This window comes from Helobdella robusta (genome assembly GCF_000326865.2).
Source record: "Helobdella robusta unplaced genomic scaffold HELROscaffold_8, whole genome shotgun sequence".
Classification (NCBI taxonomy): Eukaryota; Metazoa; Annelida; class Clitellata; order Rhynchobdellida; family Glossiphoniidae; genus Helobdella; species Helobdella robusta.
In genome coordinates this window covers 5,468,291-5,488,290 of record NW_008705459.1, presented here as the reverse complement: position 1 = coordinate 5,488,290, position 20,000 = coordinate 5,468,291, and the positions used below count along the sequence as shown (strand labels likewise).

Here is a 20,000-nt window from a genome sequence, read left to right as displayed (position 1 = left end):
GGCGGAGGTCCATAGATGTCCTTCGTCCTCTTCTCAACATTCGCCTCCAGGTTGCGTTGTAGGTCGAGAGATGTCGTTCTGCTGGAAAAATCCACACTGAGAAGGCAGTGCTCGTCTCTGTTCAAATCTCTCAGAAAGTTTGAAACTGTGGCCGTCTTGCTGGTCCCCGTCTCACCGGCCAACAGAATGGGATGGTGGGAGGACACCTGATTGTTTGCTTACTAATTAGTTAACTTATGAGACGACACTTAATTTTTTTCTCGTAAATACAAATATTTCGAATATTAAAAAATTATTGAAAACAAATTCTCGTTGTAGAAAGCAAATCAGAGCCACCATCATCGTGCTAGTATTTACCTGAAGAGACAGCAGCCAGACAGTCCTCACCGTATCCAAAGTAGGAACGAGAATTTGGTTAAACTTTTTATCGATTTCATGAACGTAAGCAGGAATCTTATCAGACCAATTCATCCATCTCGATCCCTCTGCATCCCAAAAGTAATCGTACAACAAACTGGGACCAGATGGGATTTCACCGAGACCAGCTGATCCCACTGACGGATCAACTTCAGTTAAGTTGGCCAGCGTGCGAATGAACTTATCAAACTTCACACGTCCATCTTCTAGGAGTCCTGCTCCAACTGACCAAATTAGAGATTCCAGGAAATATGATTGGACGAAATCTGAGTTGTGCACCTCACTGTCCGACAGCACGGAATCGAAAAGTTTGGTGAACTGGCTGACCATGTTGAGGTTGGTCAGAGGTATGATGGTCTTCAATCGGTTAGTTTGCACGCCGTCCACAATACCTTCGCAGACTAGGGCAATGCTGGGGATCATGAACTTTTTGTAGAGTCTGATATGGAAGATGCGATCATTGCAGAGGTTGATAGTGAATTTTACAAGCTGGATTCACATTTAATGTATTTAAATTTAATAATAGTTGCTATAGATATATTTGTGCGTTTAGTTCAAATAGCAGTACTTTGTTCATATTTTTAAACTAATTTTACTAGATTTAAAAAAACGAGTAAACTTAATTTCTTATGAAATAAGAAGTTAAATATGGAAACCTGTTGAGTTCCTCCTGCAAAAAAGGGTTGGTCTTCTGACTGACCCACCTCCACCAATATGGTTCGAATCCCAAATTTTTCGGGTCCACGTACACCATGCCGCAGCGAGAGATCGTTGCCGGCGAGGCGTACTGCAGATCGGAAACCTGCCAACACGTGTAAACAATCATCTCGTGCGTGAAAATCTTTTAAATGAAAAAAAGTTTTTTCACGGGATCAACCGTTATTTTAGTAAAACACAAAATTAAATATTCACTAAAAATAAAATAAAGATAAATAAAACCTTAATAAAATATTTTTTTAAATAAGAAACGACCTCGAAAAGCATGGCGCAATGTTTCTGCAACCTAATCCTTTCTCCATTGGCCAGAGTGAGCAGGCGGTTGTCATCCATGACGGAGTTCATGTTCTCGACCCACAATGCATCGACATCTCCGTCAAACACCAAATACTTACGCTCCTGTTTATCACTTGGTCTGTTGATCTCCCTGAAGAGGTTGCTCAGCAAGCCGTCCGTCCAATCGCGCGTGTTTGGATCGAGCACTCCGTACAACTCAACGACACTCCGATCTTTCGGGTTGAGGACGTACAGGCGGGTGGTCAGGCCAAGTCTTCACGGGCAGTTACATGGAAACATCGTGAAATATCAAATTTAAAAAAAATTATAGTAACATGTTTTTTATTCATCAAAAATTATAAAAATTTATATTATAACTGCAGTCTATAATTGTTCTAACTGAAAAACAATGAACTTCTTTTTTGAAACAAATAAATTTCATTTTTATTAAATGGCAACACGCCACAATTATCTCGACAAAATTTTTCTTATGAAAAAAAACTAAATTCTACGGTGAACTCATGCTACAAACTTGGTTTGCGCCTGAGCGAGAGTGTTGATGACGACCGACTTTCCACCTCCCGTCGGACCGACCACCATGGTCGTGTGGCGCGTCATCATCGTCTCGTACAGCTGCACCACTTTGTCGGCCTGACAGCGACAGTACACTCCACAGTAAGTTTCATTTTTTATTTTTTCATAGACTAATCAAATTTTTATAGAATACTGAAGAGTGAAACGCGTTTGTACACCCATCCACAAATTATCAAATTTCAAGACAATTTGTTGTACTTCGATGTACATTTACCTTATTTTCCTCGTGTCTTCATTTTAATCTAATACTCGATGTTCATCAAATTTAACCTTTTTTCTTTATTATCATATATCCATTAATATAATTAGAATTCGACATTCTGCCATTATTACGATAGTCGTGATTAACATTAGATAATAAGATCACGACAAAAACATAAATTACCTGCTGCGGCAACACTTTGTACTTATTGCTGGCCAATATTTCTTCGACGCAATCATTAAAGTTTGGATATCTAAATGGGAAAATAGTTGTTCACTTTAACGGCTTTTTTGAACGACAATTTTAAAAAAAAATCAATCAACTAGTCAATCCTAGAGCCAGAAAGTCAACCAGCCTATCAATCGAGCAACCAATAAATCAATTAGTTAATCGTCCAATCAGAAGCAATGACTTAATCATCCAATCAGTAGCAATGATTTAATCATCCAATCAGAACCAACCTGACTCTCGGACAATCTAATCCAGGAAAAAGATCAGAAATAAGACCAAGAAATAGTGGGACATCTTCAAAGACGAATTTCGGAAGGTTCATGTCTCTCAACGCTCTCATTAAAACAACATCCTAAAATGAAATGTGTGTGTTTTGTGTATGTGTGCGTCTGAGTGCGTGTGTGTTTGTGTATGTGTGTGTTTCTGTGTGTGCGTGTGTGGTACATTTAAAGTTACTAACTCATAAATAAATCATAAAAGCAAAAGGCAAAATATTTAACCAAATCATGTTAGCGTCTATCTATTTAGTAACAAAATAACTCATACATCTATTTACTCATCAACTCATTCATTAATTCATATTCTAGTGAATTAATTTATACAGAACAATTCATAAAATTCAGTTCGATCGGCACCTCCGAAATGTCAGAAGCACCTCTCTTCAATTCACCGGCCATCACAAGGACCGACTTCAGAGCTCTCAGCCCAAAATCGTAGTGGTATTGTTTCGAAAGCTGCTCCTTCGCTAGTTTGTACAACACTGTCATCTTCTTGGCTAAGGTCTAATGGAAATATAGAAAAATAATAATTCGAGTTTAAAGTTAATAAATGTTATAAATGCATGTACGAAATATTGATGTATTGTTAAAATTTTAAACTGCATGCACAAATTCCTTAACGAAGATAAATGTGTGTGTGTGTGTGTGTGTGTGGATATGTGCGTGTGTGTGTGTGTGTATTGGGTATACAGATACACTTACCGCATATGTGTATTTATTTAGAGACATTTATACATCCACACAAATACAAAAATCTCCTATTTACGTACAAGCTCACAAGACAAAATTTGATGACTCACTTTAGCGAGTAAGAATCCTTCCGAGAAGAGCATGATTTCGCAAATTTGTTGAAGATCCGGAACGATGACGACGACAGGTCTGAAAAGGGATTTGACGGACTGAGGAAGTTCAGTCCTTCCTGCGTAGCCGGGATTCATCGTTATGAAGATTCCCACTCTACTGTCCATCGTTATCTCTATCCCTTCAAACTGTCTCGTTTTTTACGTTAATGAATTTTTTGTAAATTCGAGAATTATGAAAAAAATTTAACTTTAACAGAAATAGAAAAATTACAAAAAAATATTTAACAGATGATAATAATTAAAGCACAAATGTAGTGTTAACAATCATTCAGCAAAGCTGACTAGTCCACTATACATTCATTATTCAAATCACTGATCATCATAAACAGCAGACCATCACTAACGACAAATCTGTTCTGATTCTGAAGCAGTGCATTCCTCATGGTTGTCAGTTGGGTGGAGATGACGGATAGGACGGAAACATCGATTCTGTTAAATTCGTCGAAACAACCCCAAGAGCCACACTGACATAAACCTGCAAAAATCTTTCCAACGGCCTGGAAACGTTCAGTTTGAAGAAATTATCATTATAAAACAAATTTATATAGCGAAAAAGTAAAGTATTTACGGATATAAAACTATTGAGAATTGACTTATTATGAATCTGTCAATTTTAAATGAAAAATTATAACGTTTTTGTGAAAAGTGATAATAATTTTTTTTGAAAAAATGTATTGACGATAAACTTTTGCGCAAATATTTAGCTATCATGACCAGCCAACCTTATAATCCATACCCTCGCCACAGTTTGTAACGATGCACAACAACCCAAGTGCCTTCGCCAAATCCTTCGTAGTCTCAGTCTTGCCAGTTCCAGCCGGTCCCGCTGGTGCTCCGCCCAACTTCATGCTCAGGGCTTGGGTCAAGGTCAAGTAGATGCGGTCAGTCAGTGGCGTGATGACCAACCTTCCATTGAGACCCATGTATTCGAATCCGTAGCTAAAGAGTCCAGTGCATTGGCGGATGTTCAGGTAATCCGTTGTTCGGTCCCAGTAGAATCTCAGCTGACTCTCCCATTCGAACTCCCGTGAGTCTAATATACTGTTGGTACGAGTTTGTCATTGGTCTGGATTTTATAGCAGATTCAGTGTACGTTATTGTTTTTATACCATTGAATAAGATTCGTTATATGATATTAAAATATTTCAATGTCGCCAATTTTTTCAAAATGTTTGTTTTCGAATGAGTTTATATGTAGGGCTATTTATTTCATGTGGAAATAAAAAAATCTACGAATGATCAAATGGTTGAACAGATCAAAAAATGTATCAACGAACTAATTGTATAAATTGTATAATGCATTGAAAATAAGAATACAAGCGTCATCGCTCGCCCACCTGTCCCTAACAAAACTGTCGATGATGTCTCGAGCGTGAACGTCAATGATGAGGACGGTGTTGAACTTGGACCTGTCATTCTTGGTCAGTGGCGATCGTATCTGGATGGATGGATGAAGAAAAAAATTTATACTTTGAAACTTTAGCTGAAAATATTAATAAAAAAAGAAAAGGTATTGATTAGATTACGACATTTAACGTAAAAAAAAGTGATAACGTTTGAAATTGAAATTACGAAATGTTTATTTGCCGATTAGTAGAAAAAATGTCTTTAATTGAGGAGTGCATGGCAACCTTGACGACCAGATCATCAATCTGCTTGTGCAATTTTTTTGAATACTCCTTCATGGCGTACTTGTTGCCAGCCTTGACCTTCAGGAAGACATCCTCGACGCCCCACGTCCACCAGACCTGGTTGCCCGCTAAACATACCATGCCCTGGTACTTGCCCATCCAATCGATCCTGATGACGATATGTTAAATAATTATAATTATAATAATAAAATAATAATAATAATATGGAACTTGCCTGGTCATTTTGTCGGCACAGTAGTAATAAACCGCATCTTTCGTTATCAACCTGTCATTTAATGATTATAACATGGTTGATTGTTGAGACTACAAATTTATTTTTAAGTTAGTGTAATTATATTTTTTTATATATTGAAGTGAAATTAAGGTAAATATTTGAAAAATTTTGGCCATAAATTTGCACATTAGATTATAGATAATTTTTAAGGTCTAATTTTTAAGGGTTGAATTACCTGTTCGTCCTTCTCATTTCCTTTTCCGTATGCACCATCCAATCTTCGACCCGGCCCTCGACTAGCACCCACCTCTTAAAATCCATGACCTCTCCCTCTCCCGATACCATTCCTATTGCTGAAATGGATGTTGATGCTTTTGTGACTTTGCTGGGTTTTTTTGATGGCGATTTTGCTGGATCATCTTCATCATTGGTTTGGTTGTTGTCCGGGTCGTTGTTTTCATTGCTGTCGTCATTGTTGTTGTTGATGTTGTTGTTGTCAGTTGTTGCCGTTGTTGTTGTAGTAGTAGCAGTAGTGGCAGCTTCTACGACAGCAGCCGTTGTCGTTTGATGGTCTTCAGTGTCGTCGTGAACTGTCTCATTGTAATGAGATTTGTTAAACTTTAACATGGCAATGTTGTCGAACATCTGAAAATCATTAATTTATACTTTCATTCGTTCATTTAGGTGCTCGTTCGATCGCTTATTCCTTCATTCTATCATTTATTTTTTAATTCATTCACTAATTTTCCGTTTATTTAACTATTCATTCATTCATCCATTTATTTATATTTCATTTAATCAATCATCCCTTCGTTATACTTTTTTAACCAAAGTTTATTTTTCCATTATAAGAGTTACATCATGAAGTTAAATTGCCACTCAAACAATGAATAAAATAATAATTGTATTGAGAATAAAGAGTAAAAAATAATGAATGATATAAAATAATAATATAATTTAGAAAAAGCAGAAATCAACAAATTAATAATTGAAATCGAAATTTCAAAGCGATCAATCAGCATGACGACCTTGACCATGTGTTCCTGGACGCATTCGGGTTCACTGCTCCCAAGTATGCTCAACAGTTCGTCATCGGATATGAAAAAAAATCTGTGAAAGAAATATCATCATGTTGTTTTGTTTTGTGTGTGTGCTTGTGTGTGTGTTTTTGTGTGTGTTGGGTATGTGGATGTGTGTGCGCGCGCGCAAAATTTGTCTTATACTCGCTTGTGATCAAACTTCAAAAAATAATTTTTTCACAAACATGCATATTACGGCATGGCGATCAATCAAACGATGACTGCCATGAGCCAAGCAAGCATTGATGAACGCAACAACGACAACAACAACGTCACTACAAACATATTCAACAATAACAACAACAGTAACAACGCCACTGCAACCATATTCACTCTCCACTCACCATATTCCATCTTTTTCTGTTTTATCTAACTCTTAATAAATCGATTTGAGCAGAATATTTTAGTAACCTTGGGAAAGAGTTTCGTTTGGAATCGAGATAATCATTGAGAGATTTCTGGCACTTTTCAAGGCCCTGTGAGAGTTCCTGCAGCTCTGGGAGACGGTTGTCTTGGTGGCAGGCCCGTTTGATGTTTGGGGATTTGTGGGTGTCTGTCATTATCTGATAGTGGTGGGAAAGACATGATGGTGGTGATGATGATGGTGGTGGTGAAATTATTGCGGCGGTGATGGAATTGTGATCGTGAAGAAGATGATAATGATGATGATGGAATGACGACGATGATGATAATAATAAAATGATGATTAAGATGATGATGATGAGAATAAAATAATGATTATGAATTTAATGAGAACGGTACGATGATAGCGATAATACAATTTTGACAATGGCGATTTGAATAAAACAACAGACTTTTTTGAAGGTTTTGTCAATTTGATCAAATTTCTTAGTCTCCTCAGGTAGCTGAGCCCTGATATCCCCACCGACAAATATGCCCTCCAAGTACATCCACTTACGTTGCACCACCATCCAGACCTTGGAATGGTCATGGTGGTAAAAATGTAAGTGATGTGATGGTGATGGGATTGTTTATGTTTGGATTAATGAGGTTATTATGGATGAAGATGCAGATGATGATGGTGATGATGTTAAATGTTTGGGCTAATGATGATGTCATTATGTAGGGGTAAATTGAAACTGAGAAAACTCAAACTGATTCTGAAAGTAATTAAACTAAAAGTGATATAAATTAAAATAATGATAATATAAAAAATAACAATAATAATAACAATGATAAATAAGATGATAACGGAAATAAAAGAAAATAAAGACGAATGAAAATGAGAAAAAATGCTACGGACGTCGAGAACTTCAGAGATGTGAGCCAGAGACTTCTCCCAATTCTGAACTGAACTCAAGAACGGCCCTATAAATCTCGAAGCAGACATGCCTTGCACCTATGATGATGACAAAGTAACGACGATGAAAATGATGACCATCCTGATGATGATGATGATTATTATTATTATGATGATGATATGGCGATGATAGCGATTAAAAAGGTGAAAATGACAACAATGATGACGGAAAGGACGATCAAATGTTGATTACGTCATAAAAAGATGATATGTAAGAGTAGATAGTATTATTAACATCACGTGATTCAATAACGTAAACGGAAATATTAACATCACGTAATTAAATGACGCAAGCTTGGCAACCTGGAGAGTGTTATCTTCAAGAAGTTGAACGACGTCATCAACTGATCCAAGAATGTAGCCCCTGTCAGAGGTGCCTTCAGTTCGTTCGTTTGGTTCGTTTATTTATTCATTTAATATTTTTGATTGTTAGTTAAAGAAAATTTCATTATTTATTTTTGTTTTTATTTGTAGTTGTTAATGCTGTTGACAATTTTTCAAATTTTTTTTTCATTAGTAGAGAACCAGGAGACAACCTTTCGTGTAATTTTGAACGTTGAATCTCAAGTTAGACCAAGTCTCTTCGACTTCTTTCAAACTCTTGAAAAAAATTATTCAACTAATAAAAAATAATTATTAAATAATAAAATTACTAAAACTTAATTATGAAAATATAATCCTCTGCCGGTTATAAACTACAATAAGATCCCACTTTTTCAATGGCAGATTCTTTGATGGCGCAGTTAACGATCTCTGCAATTTTATCTTGAAATCGGTGAAGTTGCATGGAAAAGATGTTTGCCAGTGTAAAAGTGTTCGGATCCATTTCGAAGTTTTGTCCGGTTTTCTCCATCAGCTCTTTCCAATGCCTGTTTCGAGTTTTTATTTCTTTAAAAATCAGAATCTGATAGACGCGGAAACTGGAAATATGTAGTAATGGGCGTATTGTAGCAATAGCATTTTACTACTAATAGTGAAGTAGTTATTGTGTCTCTTTACTATACTTTCTCAAGTATTTTTAAGAGATATCACAACAAAATCAGTACGTGTGAATATGCGTGGATGAAACAATCCATGCGTTTGATATGCGAAGATCATTTTGTATTCGAATTCGGTTTCTACAACAGTAGTGCCAGGTATATTAACCACTTGACCATCGCTTCACCCGTTTTAAATTTAAAAATTATATAAAAATTATTTATTACTGAAACTGATCTATTAGATCACATTTACGACAATAATGATAAAAAATATGAGATTTAAAAAATTAAAAATAATAAAAAAAGATGAAAAATTATGGCAAGTTATAAAAAAAAATTATAACAACACAACAACCAACCTATCCCTTAAAGCTTCATGTTTCAAATCCACAAAGAGAGGCAAAGAGTCTCTGAACTCCTTCATCTTCTCTTCCAGTATTCTACCCACAGACATGTTCTTCACCTCTTTTGGTAGCTTTCGAAGAGATTTCAAAAAGCCTTCTATGCCTGTTTAGTTAATGTGTGGTGTCCTCATTCACGATGACGTAAATATGACGGTGACTTCATAATGATGTGATACGATGATGGTGATGTGATGTGATACAATGTTGATGTTATAATGATATAAAAATGTTGATGTCACAATGATATGACGAGATAATAATGAAATGATAATGACCCAAAGTATGAAGCTATAACGATGAAGTAGATGATAACAATGACGAAGACCGTAAAGGTTTTTCAAAAATATAAAAGTAACGCGAAAGATAAAAATGCTGATGAAAACCGTAAAATGAATGAAGGCAAAATCAAAAGGCATCTGACCTTCTTGGAGCTGTTGCATGTTCAAATTGGCCCACAAACATTCGGCCCATTGTCCCCTGGCTCTCTAAGTAGTGTATGGTGGTAGAACATAATTAATTACTTTATTTTTTTATTAATTTATTCAACTAACATAATATGTCAATACAATTATCTCATATTATCAATTTAAATTATTTAAAAATTAATTTTTCATATTACGCGATAATACCTTTTGCTCTTGGTATATACTGTAAACTTGGTCCAATCCTTTCAATTCTTTCTGCACTTGCAATAAATCCTGTTTATGTATATACAATCTTCATGATGAAAAATGACGAATGTAACAATCACATTTGGATGGTTGCATTAAAATGATGGTGGCGATTATTGTAGCAATTACATTAAGATTATTACATTAAATGATGATAAATATGCAGACAGAAAAAAATGTGATGGTGACCTGAAAAATGGTAATCGGCAGATCAAAAAGTTTTTCGGCGCTGTTTAGCTCCTGACGTTTTTCCTCACATTCGTTTACTCGATTTTTATAAAGCGCTAACACTTCCATACCTTATCAGAATCAATTTTTTAATTGTATCTCTTAAGTTATTCAGTCATTCTTTCATCTATCTAGCTATTCATCCACCTAGACATCTATCCATTCATCTATCCATCCAAGATCATCCATCCATCTATCTATCCATCCATCCATCCATCTTACCAGCATCGAGATCCTCATCCACTACTCCAGGCCCTTCTGCTTGGAATTGTTCCTTCAATTCCTCCAAAACTTTTTTGAACTCTTTCATTTGAGCCAAGGTCAACTTCGCAAATTGCATTCAGTTAAATTTTATTGGTCGATATTTTTAAAATTTATCAAAGCAATTATTGAATTAATTAAAATTTATTATTTAAATAATATCTCAAACTAAAATAATAGTAAATAACTTTTTTCATTCGATTAACAAGTTTACTTATCAACAGACGTACAATCAGACAAACAAACGGCAGACAGATAGGCCGACAGACAGACAAACACACACACAGACAGACAGACAACCATAAACCACCTGTCTGAACTTTCTCTTAACAGACATGAGAGATGAATCGACATCCTTCGACTTAACAAACAACTTCCACCAAACGTTCATAAGATCGTTTGCTTCCAACAATTTTTCGCGAGAATTCTGGTAAAATAATTTCAACATGGTATAAAATTAATATTTTCTTATTATATTTTCATCACCTTTACTTCACTTTAGTCAAAAGGATTTAACTTTCGCACATACCAACAAATTACAAAGTTTATGTGTTCTTCCGAGACCAGCCAAATAACAAACCGAAATAATTATTTGCAATGAACATATATGAAGTAACCAGCAAGTTGTACATATCCAGTGTTCTGAATTGCTCTTGTACATCTCTAATCTGTGTTTCAACTTCGAGAGAGATTTCACTGACGTTTGATATAGTTCGTAGCACTAATTTCAAATCGTCCAAACTTTCTGGCGGTCTCTCTAAATCTTCCAACTTGCGCTGCCAACGAGAAAATTTAAAAATATTGACAAAAATAAATTTTCGTTCAAAAGACAACAGCAATTAAATATGAAACACAACAAAACAAAAGAATTACTTTCAATTTATTTTTGATCTTAGACAAGGCCTTCGCTGAAGATTGCATGAGAATCTTCTTGTAAGCATCGATCCACTGGACGGCATGATCCTTGATGGCTTCAATCAGAGGTTTGACGTGCATGAGCACGCAGCTGTGCACTTCCATGTCCGCAAACATCTCCAGCTCTTCAAGGCAGCGCTTGTAGTACTGAAATTTATCGTCGAAATCAACAATTGATGGATGACTTCTACTCGCAGCATCATCTTCGTCGTCGTCATCTTCGTCATCAGCAATGATTTTTTTGTCGTTATTGTCATTATTGCTCTCTGGTTGGTGGTTCGAACTGATGACGACTTGAGGTTTCTTAGTTTTTTTCTTTTTATTTCCATTGTACCACTTTTCAACAAAATTTGCCTGAAACAAAAATTAAGAAAGTTACCAGTATCGGTAAACTACAAAATACATTCATAAATATTTGAACCGCTGACAAATTAATTAATGAAGTTAACCTTGTCAGCCAGCCAGATGCTTCTGAAACGTTTGAAGTTCATTATGTTCTGAATTGCTCCGCCTACCAAATCTCTGCTGCATGCTTCGATCTCATCCAGCAACTCTAACACATCCTCGTTTTGCTTGAGATCGTCATAGAAACTGAACACCACCACTTCGTCTGTTCCACTCGCATCATCGTTTGCCGTTGCCGTCGTTGTCGTTGCTGTTGTAGTCGAAGTGGTCGCGATTGAAGCTTTCCGAGTTTTGTGATGATGTCGTGGTTGCTTGTGTATCGGTGGTGTTTCCAGGCAAGTGCCATTCATCCAACGAACAAAATGTTTCATGCTGTTACATACGCAGATAAAAGCAGAGTTAATAGACAAGTATTCAAAATTTGGTCAGGCTTACAAGTGTTTACAATCATCCAATGGTCATATGGAATTTAAAATATGGTAACAAACATAAAAAACAAACAAAGAAATAAATATAAACAAACGAACGTAAACAAACAAACATAAAGAGACCTCTCGACACATTCAGCAGCTGATTGCACTGTGAGTGTGTACACATCGTTAGCATTGGGAAGCATGACAACATGCGAGTTGAACAGGACAACATCGACTTGGAACAGTGGATCACCCGACGTCAAGCATTTCTTCAAAAATTTCAAATTACTCTCAACCATATTCACTAGCGTTTCAAAAATCTTCATTTCCCAGTATTGATAATAGTGAGCCATCATTTCGCAGCTACCCGAATTTGTGTTGTGCACCAAATTTTCTATCCTGATCAATAAAGGACCAATCTTTTTGTAGATGAAGGTCAAGTTGGCGATGTCTTGCGAACGAGTTTCGTCCATAGCGTTGAAGAAATCTTTGCAGTTCATGAGAGAATTGTGCATTTTCTTCAACCATATATCTCTAGATTCTTTGAAAATGACACCAGCTGTTTCATCAGTTGAGTTGTCGATTTTAGGGTCAGCAGTTTGGTCAGCTGTTTGGTCAGCTGTCTGGTCAGTTGTTTCATCAGCAGCTTGAATAGTATCATTATTTTTCGTTTCATTTGTTGCGTCAGATTCAATTGCAGTGTTGTTATTTGCTACGAGGTCCTCCTTATCTTCGTGTTTGAAAGATCGCTCGATGGCCCTGGAGCTGATTACACTAACGTTCGATCCCTTATTCTCGCGTCTGTCCGTTACTATTACGTCATCGTTTTCAGTGACGTCATTTCTGTTTTCGCTGTCAGTTGTCGAATTAATTTCTGAGGAAATATTGATCGTCGGAAATTTGAAGAGGCTGCATGATCCTATCGTGGAGAGAATTTTCTCAATGTCTCGCGAATGCTTTTTTATTTGGTTGACGAGCGATTCATATTTCCTGATGGCCTAATTTTTTTTATTTTAATTTTATTTATATTCTTTTAAATTCATTTTCTTAATAAATTTAATTCAAATAAATAAATCAATATTAATTATAAAAATTTAGAAAATAATTATTCCACGTCTGCCAACCAATCAGTCAATCAACCAATCCTCATACCTAACCAACCTCGTTACACCTCTGCACGTAATCTAAGGTACTCAGTGATGTCCAGTTGAACCGGCTGGCTCCTGGCATCAACACCTTCTCGAGGTCATTGGTCTGCTTAGCCAGGAGGATTCGCTAGAATTAAAAACATGTTTTTTGAAAGCGTTGCTGGCTTGAAAATTCCGACGATAGAATAATTATCGAAATTTTAAATTTACTGAGAACATTTATCTAAAGTAACAAAACTTCAAAAACTCTAAAAAAAACCAAAACCATCAAAGCAACAAAAAGATATGGTGGATAAAATTAAATAATGAAAATATTAATTGAAGTAATAAAAAAAAATGTCAAATAAAAATGTCAAATAAATAGACAAACAAATAAATAAAAACCTCAGCGCGTGAAAGTTGACTGATGACTTTGTGGTAACTAATCAACATCATGAACAGCTGATCGTAGTTCCTTATCAATGTTTCCTCCTATCATTTCATCCCAATTTTAGTTTGAAAAATTCAAAAATTTCGATTAAACTCAAAATCTTTTCATACCACAAAACGTAATAAGCGCATTATATCTTATCTATGAACAACAAATACATTATACAGACTTGTAGGGCGATGTTGTGAGCGAGTTGTGGTACGGTAAAACCGAGGACTTCGAGATGTTTGGTTTCTCGTATGATCTGCATCAGTTTCTCGCTCATGTTCAGCGTGAAGTGGTGCATCTCTGATTATTATAAAGTTGTGTATTTACTACTACTAATAATTATTATTAAATTATAATTGATAATTTTTCATAACTATAGTTATCATTGTCATTGTTGCTCATGACTAAAAACTAAAAAACTCGAATGCAACTTTTCAGTTCGATACCATTTTGTTTGTCGCTGACACCATCCACTACGTCGTCGTCGTCCATATTTTTATTATTTTTTTTCATTTTATTCTTATTATCGTTTTTGTTGTTATTATTGTTGGCGTTGTTGTGCCTGTCGACGCTGACGTCATGATGGGTTTTCTTAATAAGACTCATCTTTAGTAGGACTGGCAGGGCGCTGCTAGTTTCACTGGACCACCTGGCAAACTCGCTATTCTCGTGCGCCGTCATCTCCTTCGATAGCGTCAGATACTTCGATTTTATCTGTTTCGAAGTTTGATTTTAATCAGAAAAATTATTAAATTAACCAAACCGAACACAGTTATTAAAAATTAGTTAGTTTAACTAATAATCAATATCTGTAAACGGTTATGAATGTAGTTAATTGGAAACGATGGAAGTTATCATTTCTTCAAATATACAGTGCAATGATAAGCAAGGATCATTTTGCATTTGAGCCAAGACATTACATAACAAAAAACATACACTTTATCGCCACGCCACCCAAACACTTGAATACTAAACCATCATCACTAGCATTTTTTCCGAGTTCAGTTTGCATGATATTCTGGTTGTCCATTAGTTTCAACATGGTCTCCTTCATCTTACTGAATAACGAGCGCGTCCAGCTGATGCTGCCACTGACTGGCGGAAGGTTCTTCAACGCACGTGGTGTCGCCTGGTGTTCCCTGAATGTTCTCTCTATCTCATCTATCTGGTGGCAGTGATGGCGGTGGCTTCAACTACAACAAATGCAACAGCAACAGCAACAGATAAATCATTGGATGAACACAAGTGAGAATAAGAAGAAACCTCTCTTCCGAACTGCAGGAGAACGTCATTGAACTTTCTGGACAGGAGAGCCTTGATAGACGGCTTCGACTTGATGGACTGGAGCTTCACCAGCATCTCGAACGCTCCATTCGCACCTCGCAGAAACTTGAAGAGGTCGTCGAAAAATTTTCTGATCTCATGTTCGATTGTTGAAGAATTGTTCTCAAATTTGTTCAGTACATGGTGCCACTTTTTGGAATTTAAAGGGTCGTATGCATCAAATTGTATCTGGTTGATTGAATTTTCAGTTGGTTCATTGAGTTGTGGGAATCATATTTGTCAAAAGAAATATTGAGCTAACTTCAACAGCTGGGACGACTAGATTGTTAACTTTGTTTAAGAGATCTTCAATTCGTTTCTTATCACTTGTCAATGTTTCTAGCTCGGGTCCTAGAACGTTTTTGAACTCCAACAACACCTTCAGTTTTCAACATCAACTATTTGTAAATTAGCTAAAAAAAATAAATGAAAAAATTAAAAGATATTATGAATAATGTGAACAAATAAGGCACTAGTGGTGACAAAATTAAAAAAAATTGAATAAATTGAAAAAAATTTCGCCAAACCTCAGCCATGTTTCCAAGATCGTTACAAATGGTGGCCATATAATCCGTCCTCTCGAACAACTTTTTCCGGTCAAACTCCCACCGTGCATCCCTACCGCCCACCTCTATTTTCTCCCGGACGTCCAGGTAGCTCTGTTTCCATAGCAACAACATCTCCCTTGCCGCCGATGTTTTGTTTTTTATCACATCCGGGCTGTCCCTGGTCACGTGGTCACGATAATTTATTATGAATATAATTATTATAATTATATTATTATAATTACAATTATTATTAACGTTAATGTCGATAACGAAATTAATAAGCAATGATTAAAAGTAACATCACCACATTACCACATCAATCCTCACATCAATCAATCATCACATCGATCATCACATTAATCATCACATCAATCATCATCACATCATCACCAACTTTAAAAGTAATTGTAGTGGAATGGCCTTAGAAACTCTCTGGCACAACTGCCAAGCAATCCTCTGCATCAGAGGCACCATACGTTCGTCTGTGTTGTAATAGCGTGATACCACCCAAATCTTGTGATGAGATGGTGAGGAAAATGGAGAGGTGAGATAGTGAGGAGAATTAAGGGGTGAGATGGTGATGAAAATTTAGAGGTGAGATGGTGAGAAAAATAAAGAAAAATGTGAGAAATGTGAGTTGCTATTTAATTACATAATTGACGATTTTTTTTTATTTTTTGTTACACGGTGGCAATTCTTATATGCGAAGATTCAAATTATAATTTTTGAAAAACTTTATAAAAGTAAAAAATAACCAAAGAACAACAATGGAACAACAATGGAACAACAAATAACAAGAAACAATAACAACAACAAAACTGCGAAAAACAACGGCAACCATTTTAATAGAGTTCATCATAGGTTCAATGGTGCTGATGCAACTTTCAAATGTGGCTCCGTACGTTATGTTTTTAAAATGTCGTTCCAGTGTACATAGAAACCTGGAGGTGTCTCGCGCTTCAATCTGCATCTGCCCAAATATTATTTTGTGATGTTGTCCTGATGTTATGTTGATGTGATGTTGTCGTGATGTTGATGTGATGTTGTCGTGATGTTGCTGTGATGTTGTCGTGATGTTGATGTGATTGAATGTGATGTTGTCGTGATGTTGATGTGATGTCGTCGTGATGTTGTCGTGATGTTGATGTGATGTTGTCGTGATGTTGATGTGATGTTGATGTGATGTTGATTGGGTGTGGTGTGGTGATATGTGAGGTGATGTTAGATATGTGGAATTGCTAATGGTGGTGGCGAATAGATAGTCGTATTGGGGATAAAATAAAACCCTACTTTCACGATATTTTCTTTCAAATAGTCCAGATCAACTTCATCGTCTTCGCCATCGTTATTGTTATTGTTGTCTCCAACACTGCTACCTACTACATTTTGTAGTGCTTGGTGATGCTGGTTAGTGTTGTCGTAGTAGTAGTTGTGTTTACTGACGCGTCTCAGACGACTCAGTCTTTCGTGCATATTAAATAATTTCAGAGTCCTAGGCGATATTAGCTGAGCCACTAATTTATTCAAAATGGCCGCCCGATCTTTCCAGAATTCCACTTCCGCCAGAGGACCACCATCGTGCGGTTGTTTCTTTTGCAGTGACGTCATAACAGTTTCCATCTTCTTACGCCATTCCTGGCAGACTTGCTCAATTTGATGTTTGATCTCGTTTGATTCCAGAAACGAATCCGTGTCGGATTCTGGTATCAATCATGTTTATCTACTACAATGTTACTTTATTTTTAAAATTAATTGTAAACATCCAAACTTGTTATTCCTATTGTTATTTTTGAATATTAATTTTTTTTATAACCGAGAGCTAAGAGGACATCATTAGAGAGGTGGGGTCCCGCCTCGTCATCATCTGCATCACCTTCATGTACGAACTTGTTCAAGTCCCTTGCGAATCTTGTGACAAAGTTTAAGAGCATTTTAACGATGCGTGCGATTGTTTTGTTGAATGTAAAAAATTTTGTTAATTGACACAAAATTTTTGATCATCATTGAGTTTTAATGTTTAACTCTGCTGTTATATATTATTATTATTATTATATAGCCATCATGGAAAAATTAATAATCATCTTAATCATCCTCATCATATCATCGCATGCTATGGCAAAACTTCACTTCGTCATTTCGACAATGAGTTCATCCCGGAGTAACGGAGCAATGGATGTTATGGGTTGGTTGTTCCCTTGAGGACCATCTGCATTCCCATCACGATCACCAAGAGTCAAGTGGCTTGGTTGGTTGCGTGATTTCGAACGAAATGAGGACTGTTGAGATGGGGGACGAGAAGTTATTCTTCTTACTGATGGCGTTGAGGCTGTTGTTTTTAATGTCGTCGTTGTTGTTGTCGCTGCTATTGTTGTAGTTGTTGTTTTCGATGTAGTCGCGGCGGTTGCAGCCGTTGACGCCGCTGACGGTTTGCGTGACGTCATGAGGAAGTTTTCAGTCGCCTCTTGGTTGCGATCGTATTGGTAGGAGTGCAGTGGGATGTAGAGCTATGATAGTGAAGATGAAAATTAGATTATTAGCTTCGAGCGTTCGTAAAATTAAAAAAATAATTCAAACACCTGGTTAATTAACTGCTCTAAATAAAGCATGGGATTGTCATTCAGGTATCCGGTATTACAGTTCCTGGCCATTGCAACGTACGTATCATCTTCTGTTTTTGTTACTGGGATGGGATTATCAGTGGAACGTGTGATGTAAAAGTATGAAGTTTGATCGCTAGGCAGCATGTTTATTGTTCCAAACTTTATCACCGTTTTTTCGATTATTCTCTTTGTAAATTTCTGAGAAATTGTAGATGTGGGTTTTGATAATGGAGGCCAGAGTAACTTAATAATTTGTCAAAAGCGTTAGATTAAGCATAAGCAATTTTTTTATATAAAAAAAATATTTTGTGGCACTAAATTGAGCGTTGGTCAAACGACAAATTATAAAGAAACATTTTTTATTCTTTATTATGTAGTTCTGAAATAGGCAGAACTGCTGAAATGAAATATTCGTATAAATAAATTTTTGTGTTACAAACGCTATAATATAGAAATAAAAGGATTATATTCATAAATTCATGACAAAAAACAATAGACATATGCACGAGCGATGAGCGTTCGCTAGGAAGAAGGAAGTTTTATTTTGCATTCGAATCAGGCAGTGGCGCAATTTCACTACGAAACTCCAATAAATTTATTAATTCAAGTTACTTTTTTCATTGATTCACTTTCATCATTTTGATCATTTGCTTCTGGTTTTGCTCTAGACTCTGTGCATAAAAATTAAGTTTTTCAGTTGAAATAAATTTTTAAAATAATTTTATTCATACCCTCTTTCAACGTAACTTCATCATTCTGTTCTTCATTTTCATCTTCTTCGATCTCAACATCAACTTCCTCCTTCAAAATATTCTTCAAAAACACCAGAGTCCCAGAATATACATCACCTTCTTTGGGGTACTTTAAGAATTGTTCAAAAACTTTCTTACACTTCTCATCCTCAACGCCTTCGTTGTCATCTTCTTTCTCGTCGTTCGGCAGCAGTTCGTAGTGCACTGTAACATCATCTTCAATGTCGTATGAACACCTAACTCTCTCTTTCATCCATTCTATCTGTAAGTTTGTCATTTACGAGTGTGTTGAACCTGCAGAAACCAAAAATAGTTGAGATTAGTTAAAACAAGATTATGCAAACAGATTCCAAGTTTTTAAGCAAAGCTATCATCATGGTTATTTTACTTTTAAAAAGTTACACGCGTAACTACTGGCAACGGTCTGCCAAGTGCCCTTAGAATCAAAGATATTAAACATTTAGCTCTCTATTTACAACTGAAACTCTTTTAAATGATAGACAATTCAGCTTATTCATCAAGCTTTTCCTAACTTATTAAATGAAACGCTATTTGCTGACTTAAAAACCAACACTAGGTAGAAGGATAGTCTGTATTTTTCAAAATTTCTTACTAAGATTCGATTCATCATTAGTCGAATTTGTGAGATGCAAGCTTAGTATACCTCTGCAAAAAAGGGTGCGCACTCAGACTGCATCCACTAACATTGTTAATTATATTTTAAAACGTTTGTTTCAACCCGAACACGACTTTTAAATGTAAGACTATGTCAAATTTTGATCCGATCACACTCACTTGAGTCCTTTTCCAAATTATGAATCTCGAGAAGTAGTACAAAAATATACGAGTAACGAGGGACATTTTTCCATGGAAAAGCCTTGATGGCATGAAGTCCGACTACTCCATGAAAGACAAATGAGACACGAACGGGCACTACAGTTCCAAAAGAGGACAGTGCATCGAGAAGAAAGAGCGTATCAGAGAAGTTAGTACTTGATCAGATGCACGTGAGAGAGAGATAGATAGATAGATGGATGGATGGATGGATGGATGGATGGATGGATGGATGGTTGGATGGATGGATGGATGG

At 36.1% G+C, this 20,000-nt stretch overlaps 3 protein-coding genes across 3 annotated transcripts in view; all 3 read right to left on the bottom strand.

Moving 5' to 3' along the window:
* The window catches only part of HELRODRAFT_96436 (hypothetical protein), a 35,786-nt gene extending 18,560 nt beyond the window's left edge, over positions 1-17,226 (bottom strand). The window contains exons 1-46 of the mRNA XM_009032353.1: positions 16,998-17,226; positions 16,397-16,557; positions 15,953-16,071; positions 15,538-15,736; positions 15,273-15,389; positions 14,951-15,199; positions 14,658-14,852; positions 14,258-14,401; positions 13,869-13,985; positions 13,654-13,740; positions 13,283-13,396; positions 12,958-13,119; positions 12,260-12,639; positions 11,753-12,080; positions 11,638-11,657; positions 11,262-11,493; positions 11,006-11,164; positions 10,699-10,815; positions 10,350-10,452; positions 10,089-10,198; positions 9,858-9,926; positions 9,650-9,713; positions 9,184-9,331; positions 8,557-8,713; positions 8,378-8,444; positions 8,148-8,221; positions 7,788-7,883; positions 7,339-7,461; positions 6,935-7,086; positions 6,473-6,554; positions 6,064-6,089; positions 5,680-5,829; positions 5,441-5,495; positions 5,210-5,359; positions 4,916-5,016; positions 4,301-4,619; positions 3,923-4,075; positions 3,516-3,704; positions 3,073-3,219; positions 2,668-2,789; positions 2,381-2,459; positions 1,943-2,061; positions 1,387-1,684; positions 1,074-1,219; positions 358-856; positions 1-206 (exon numbers count right to left, since the gene is read on the bottom strand). The exon at positions 1-206 is cut by the window's left edge and continues 46 nt beyond it. Coding sequence (XP_009030601.1) covers positions 1-206; positions 358-856; positions 1,074-1,219; positions 1,387-1,684; positions 1,943-2,061; positions 2,381-2,459; positions 2,668-2,789; positions 3,073-3,219; positions 3,516-3,704; positions 3,923-4,075; positions 4,301-4,619; positions 4,916-5,016; positions 5,210-5,359; positions 5,441-5,495; positions 5,680-5,829; positions 6,064-6,089; positions 6,473-6,554; positions 6,935-7,086; positions 7,339-7,461; positions 7,788-7,883; positions 8,148-8,221; positions 8,378-8,444; positions 8,557-8,713; positions 9,184-9,331; positions 9,650-9,713; positions 9,858-9,926; positions 10,089-10,198; positions 10,350-10,452; positions 10,699-10,815; positions 11,006-11,164; positions 11,262-11,493; positions 11,638-11,657; positions 11,753-12,080; positions 12,260-12,639; positions 12,958-13,119; positions 13,283-13,396; positions 13,654-13,740; positions 13,869-13,985; positions 14,258-14,401; positions 14,658-14,852; positions 14,951-15,199; positions 15,273-15,389; positions 15,538-15,736; positions 15,953-16,071; positions 16,397-16,557; positions 16,998-17,178 — 7,085 coding nt within the window. The 5' untranslated portion in view covers positions 17,179-17,226. The remainder of the gene's footprint in view (positions 207-357; positions 857-1,073; positions 1,220-1,386; positions 1,685-1,942; positions 2,062-2,380; positions 2,460-2,667; positions 2,790-3,072; positions 3,220-3,515; positions 3,705-3,922; positions 4,076-4,300; positions 4,620-4,915; positions 5,017-5,209; positions 5,360-5,440; positions 5,496-5,679; positions 5,830-6,063; positions 6,090-6,472; positions 6,555-6,934; positions 7,087-7,338; positions 7,462-7,787; positions 7,884-8,147; positions 8,222-8,377; positions 8,445-8,556; positions 8,714-9,183; positions 9,332-9,649; positions 9,714-9,857; positions 9,927-10,088; positions 10,199-10,349; positions 10,453-10,698; positions 10,816-11,005; positions 11,165-11,261; positions 11,494-11,637; positions 11,658-11,752; positions 12,081-12,259; positions 12,640-12,957; positions 13,120-13,282; positions 13,397-13,653; positions 13,741-13,868; positions 13,986-14,257; positions 14,402-14,657; positions 14,853-14,950; positions 15,200-15,272; positions 15,390-15,537; positions 15,737-15,952; positions 16,072-16,396; positions 16,558-16,997) is intronic.
* A 555-nt stretch (positions 17,227-17,781) lies between these two features.
* HELRODRAFT_165879 (hypothetical protein) lies at positions 17,782-18,302 on the bottom strand (the record flags this gene model as incomplete). Its single annotated transcript, XM_009032352.1, has 2 exons — positions 17,782-17,977; positions 18,148-18,302. The coding sequence occupies 2 exons, from the start codon at positions 18,300-18,302 to the stop codon at positions 17,782-17,784; spliced, it is 351 nt and encodes a 116-aa protein (XP_009030600.1).
* A 459-nt stretch (positions 18,303-18,761) lies between these two features.
* On the bottom strand, positions 18,762-19,187 carry HELRODRAFT_165878 (hypothetical protein; the record flags this gene model as incomplete). Its single annotated transcript, XM_009032351.1, has 2 exons — positions 18,762-18,829; positions 18,890-19,187. 2 exons carry the CDS (start codon positions 19,185-19,187, stop codon positions 18,762-18,764), a joined length of 366 nt encoding a protein of 121 aa, XP_009030599.1.
* Between the last annotated feature and the right edge of the window lie 813 nt (positions 19,188-20,000).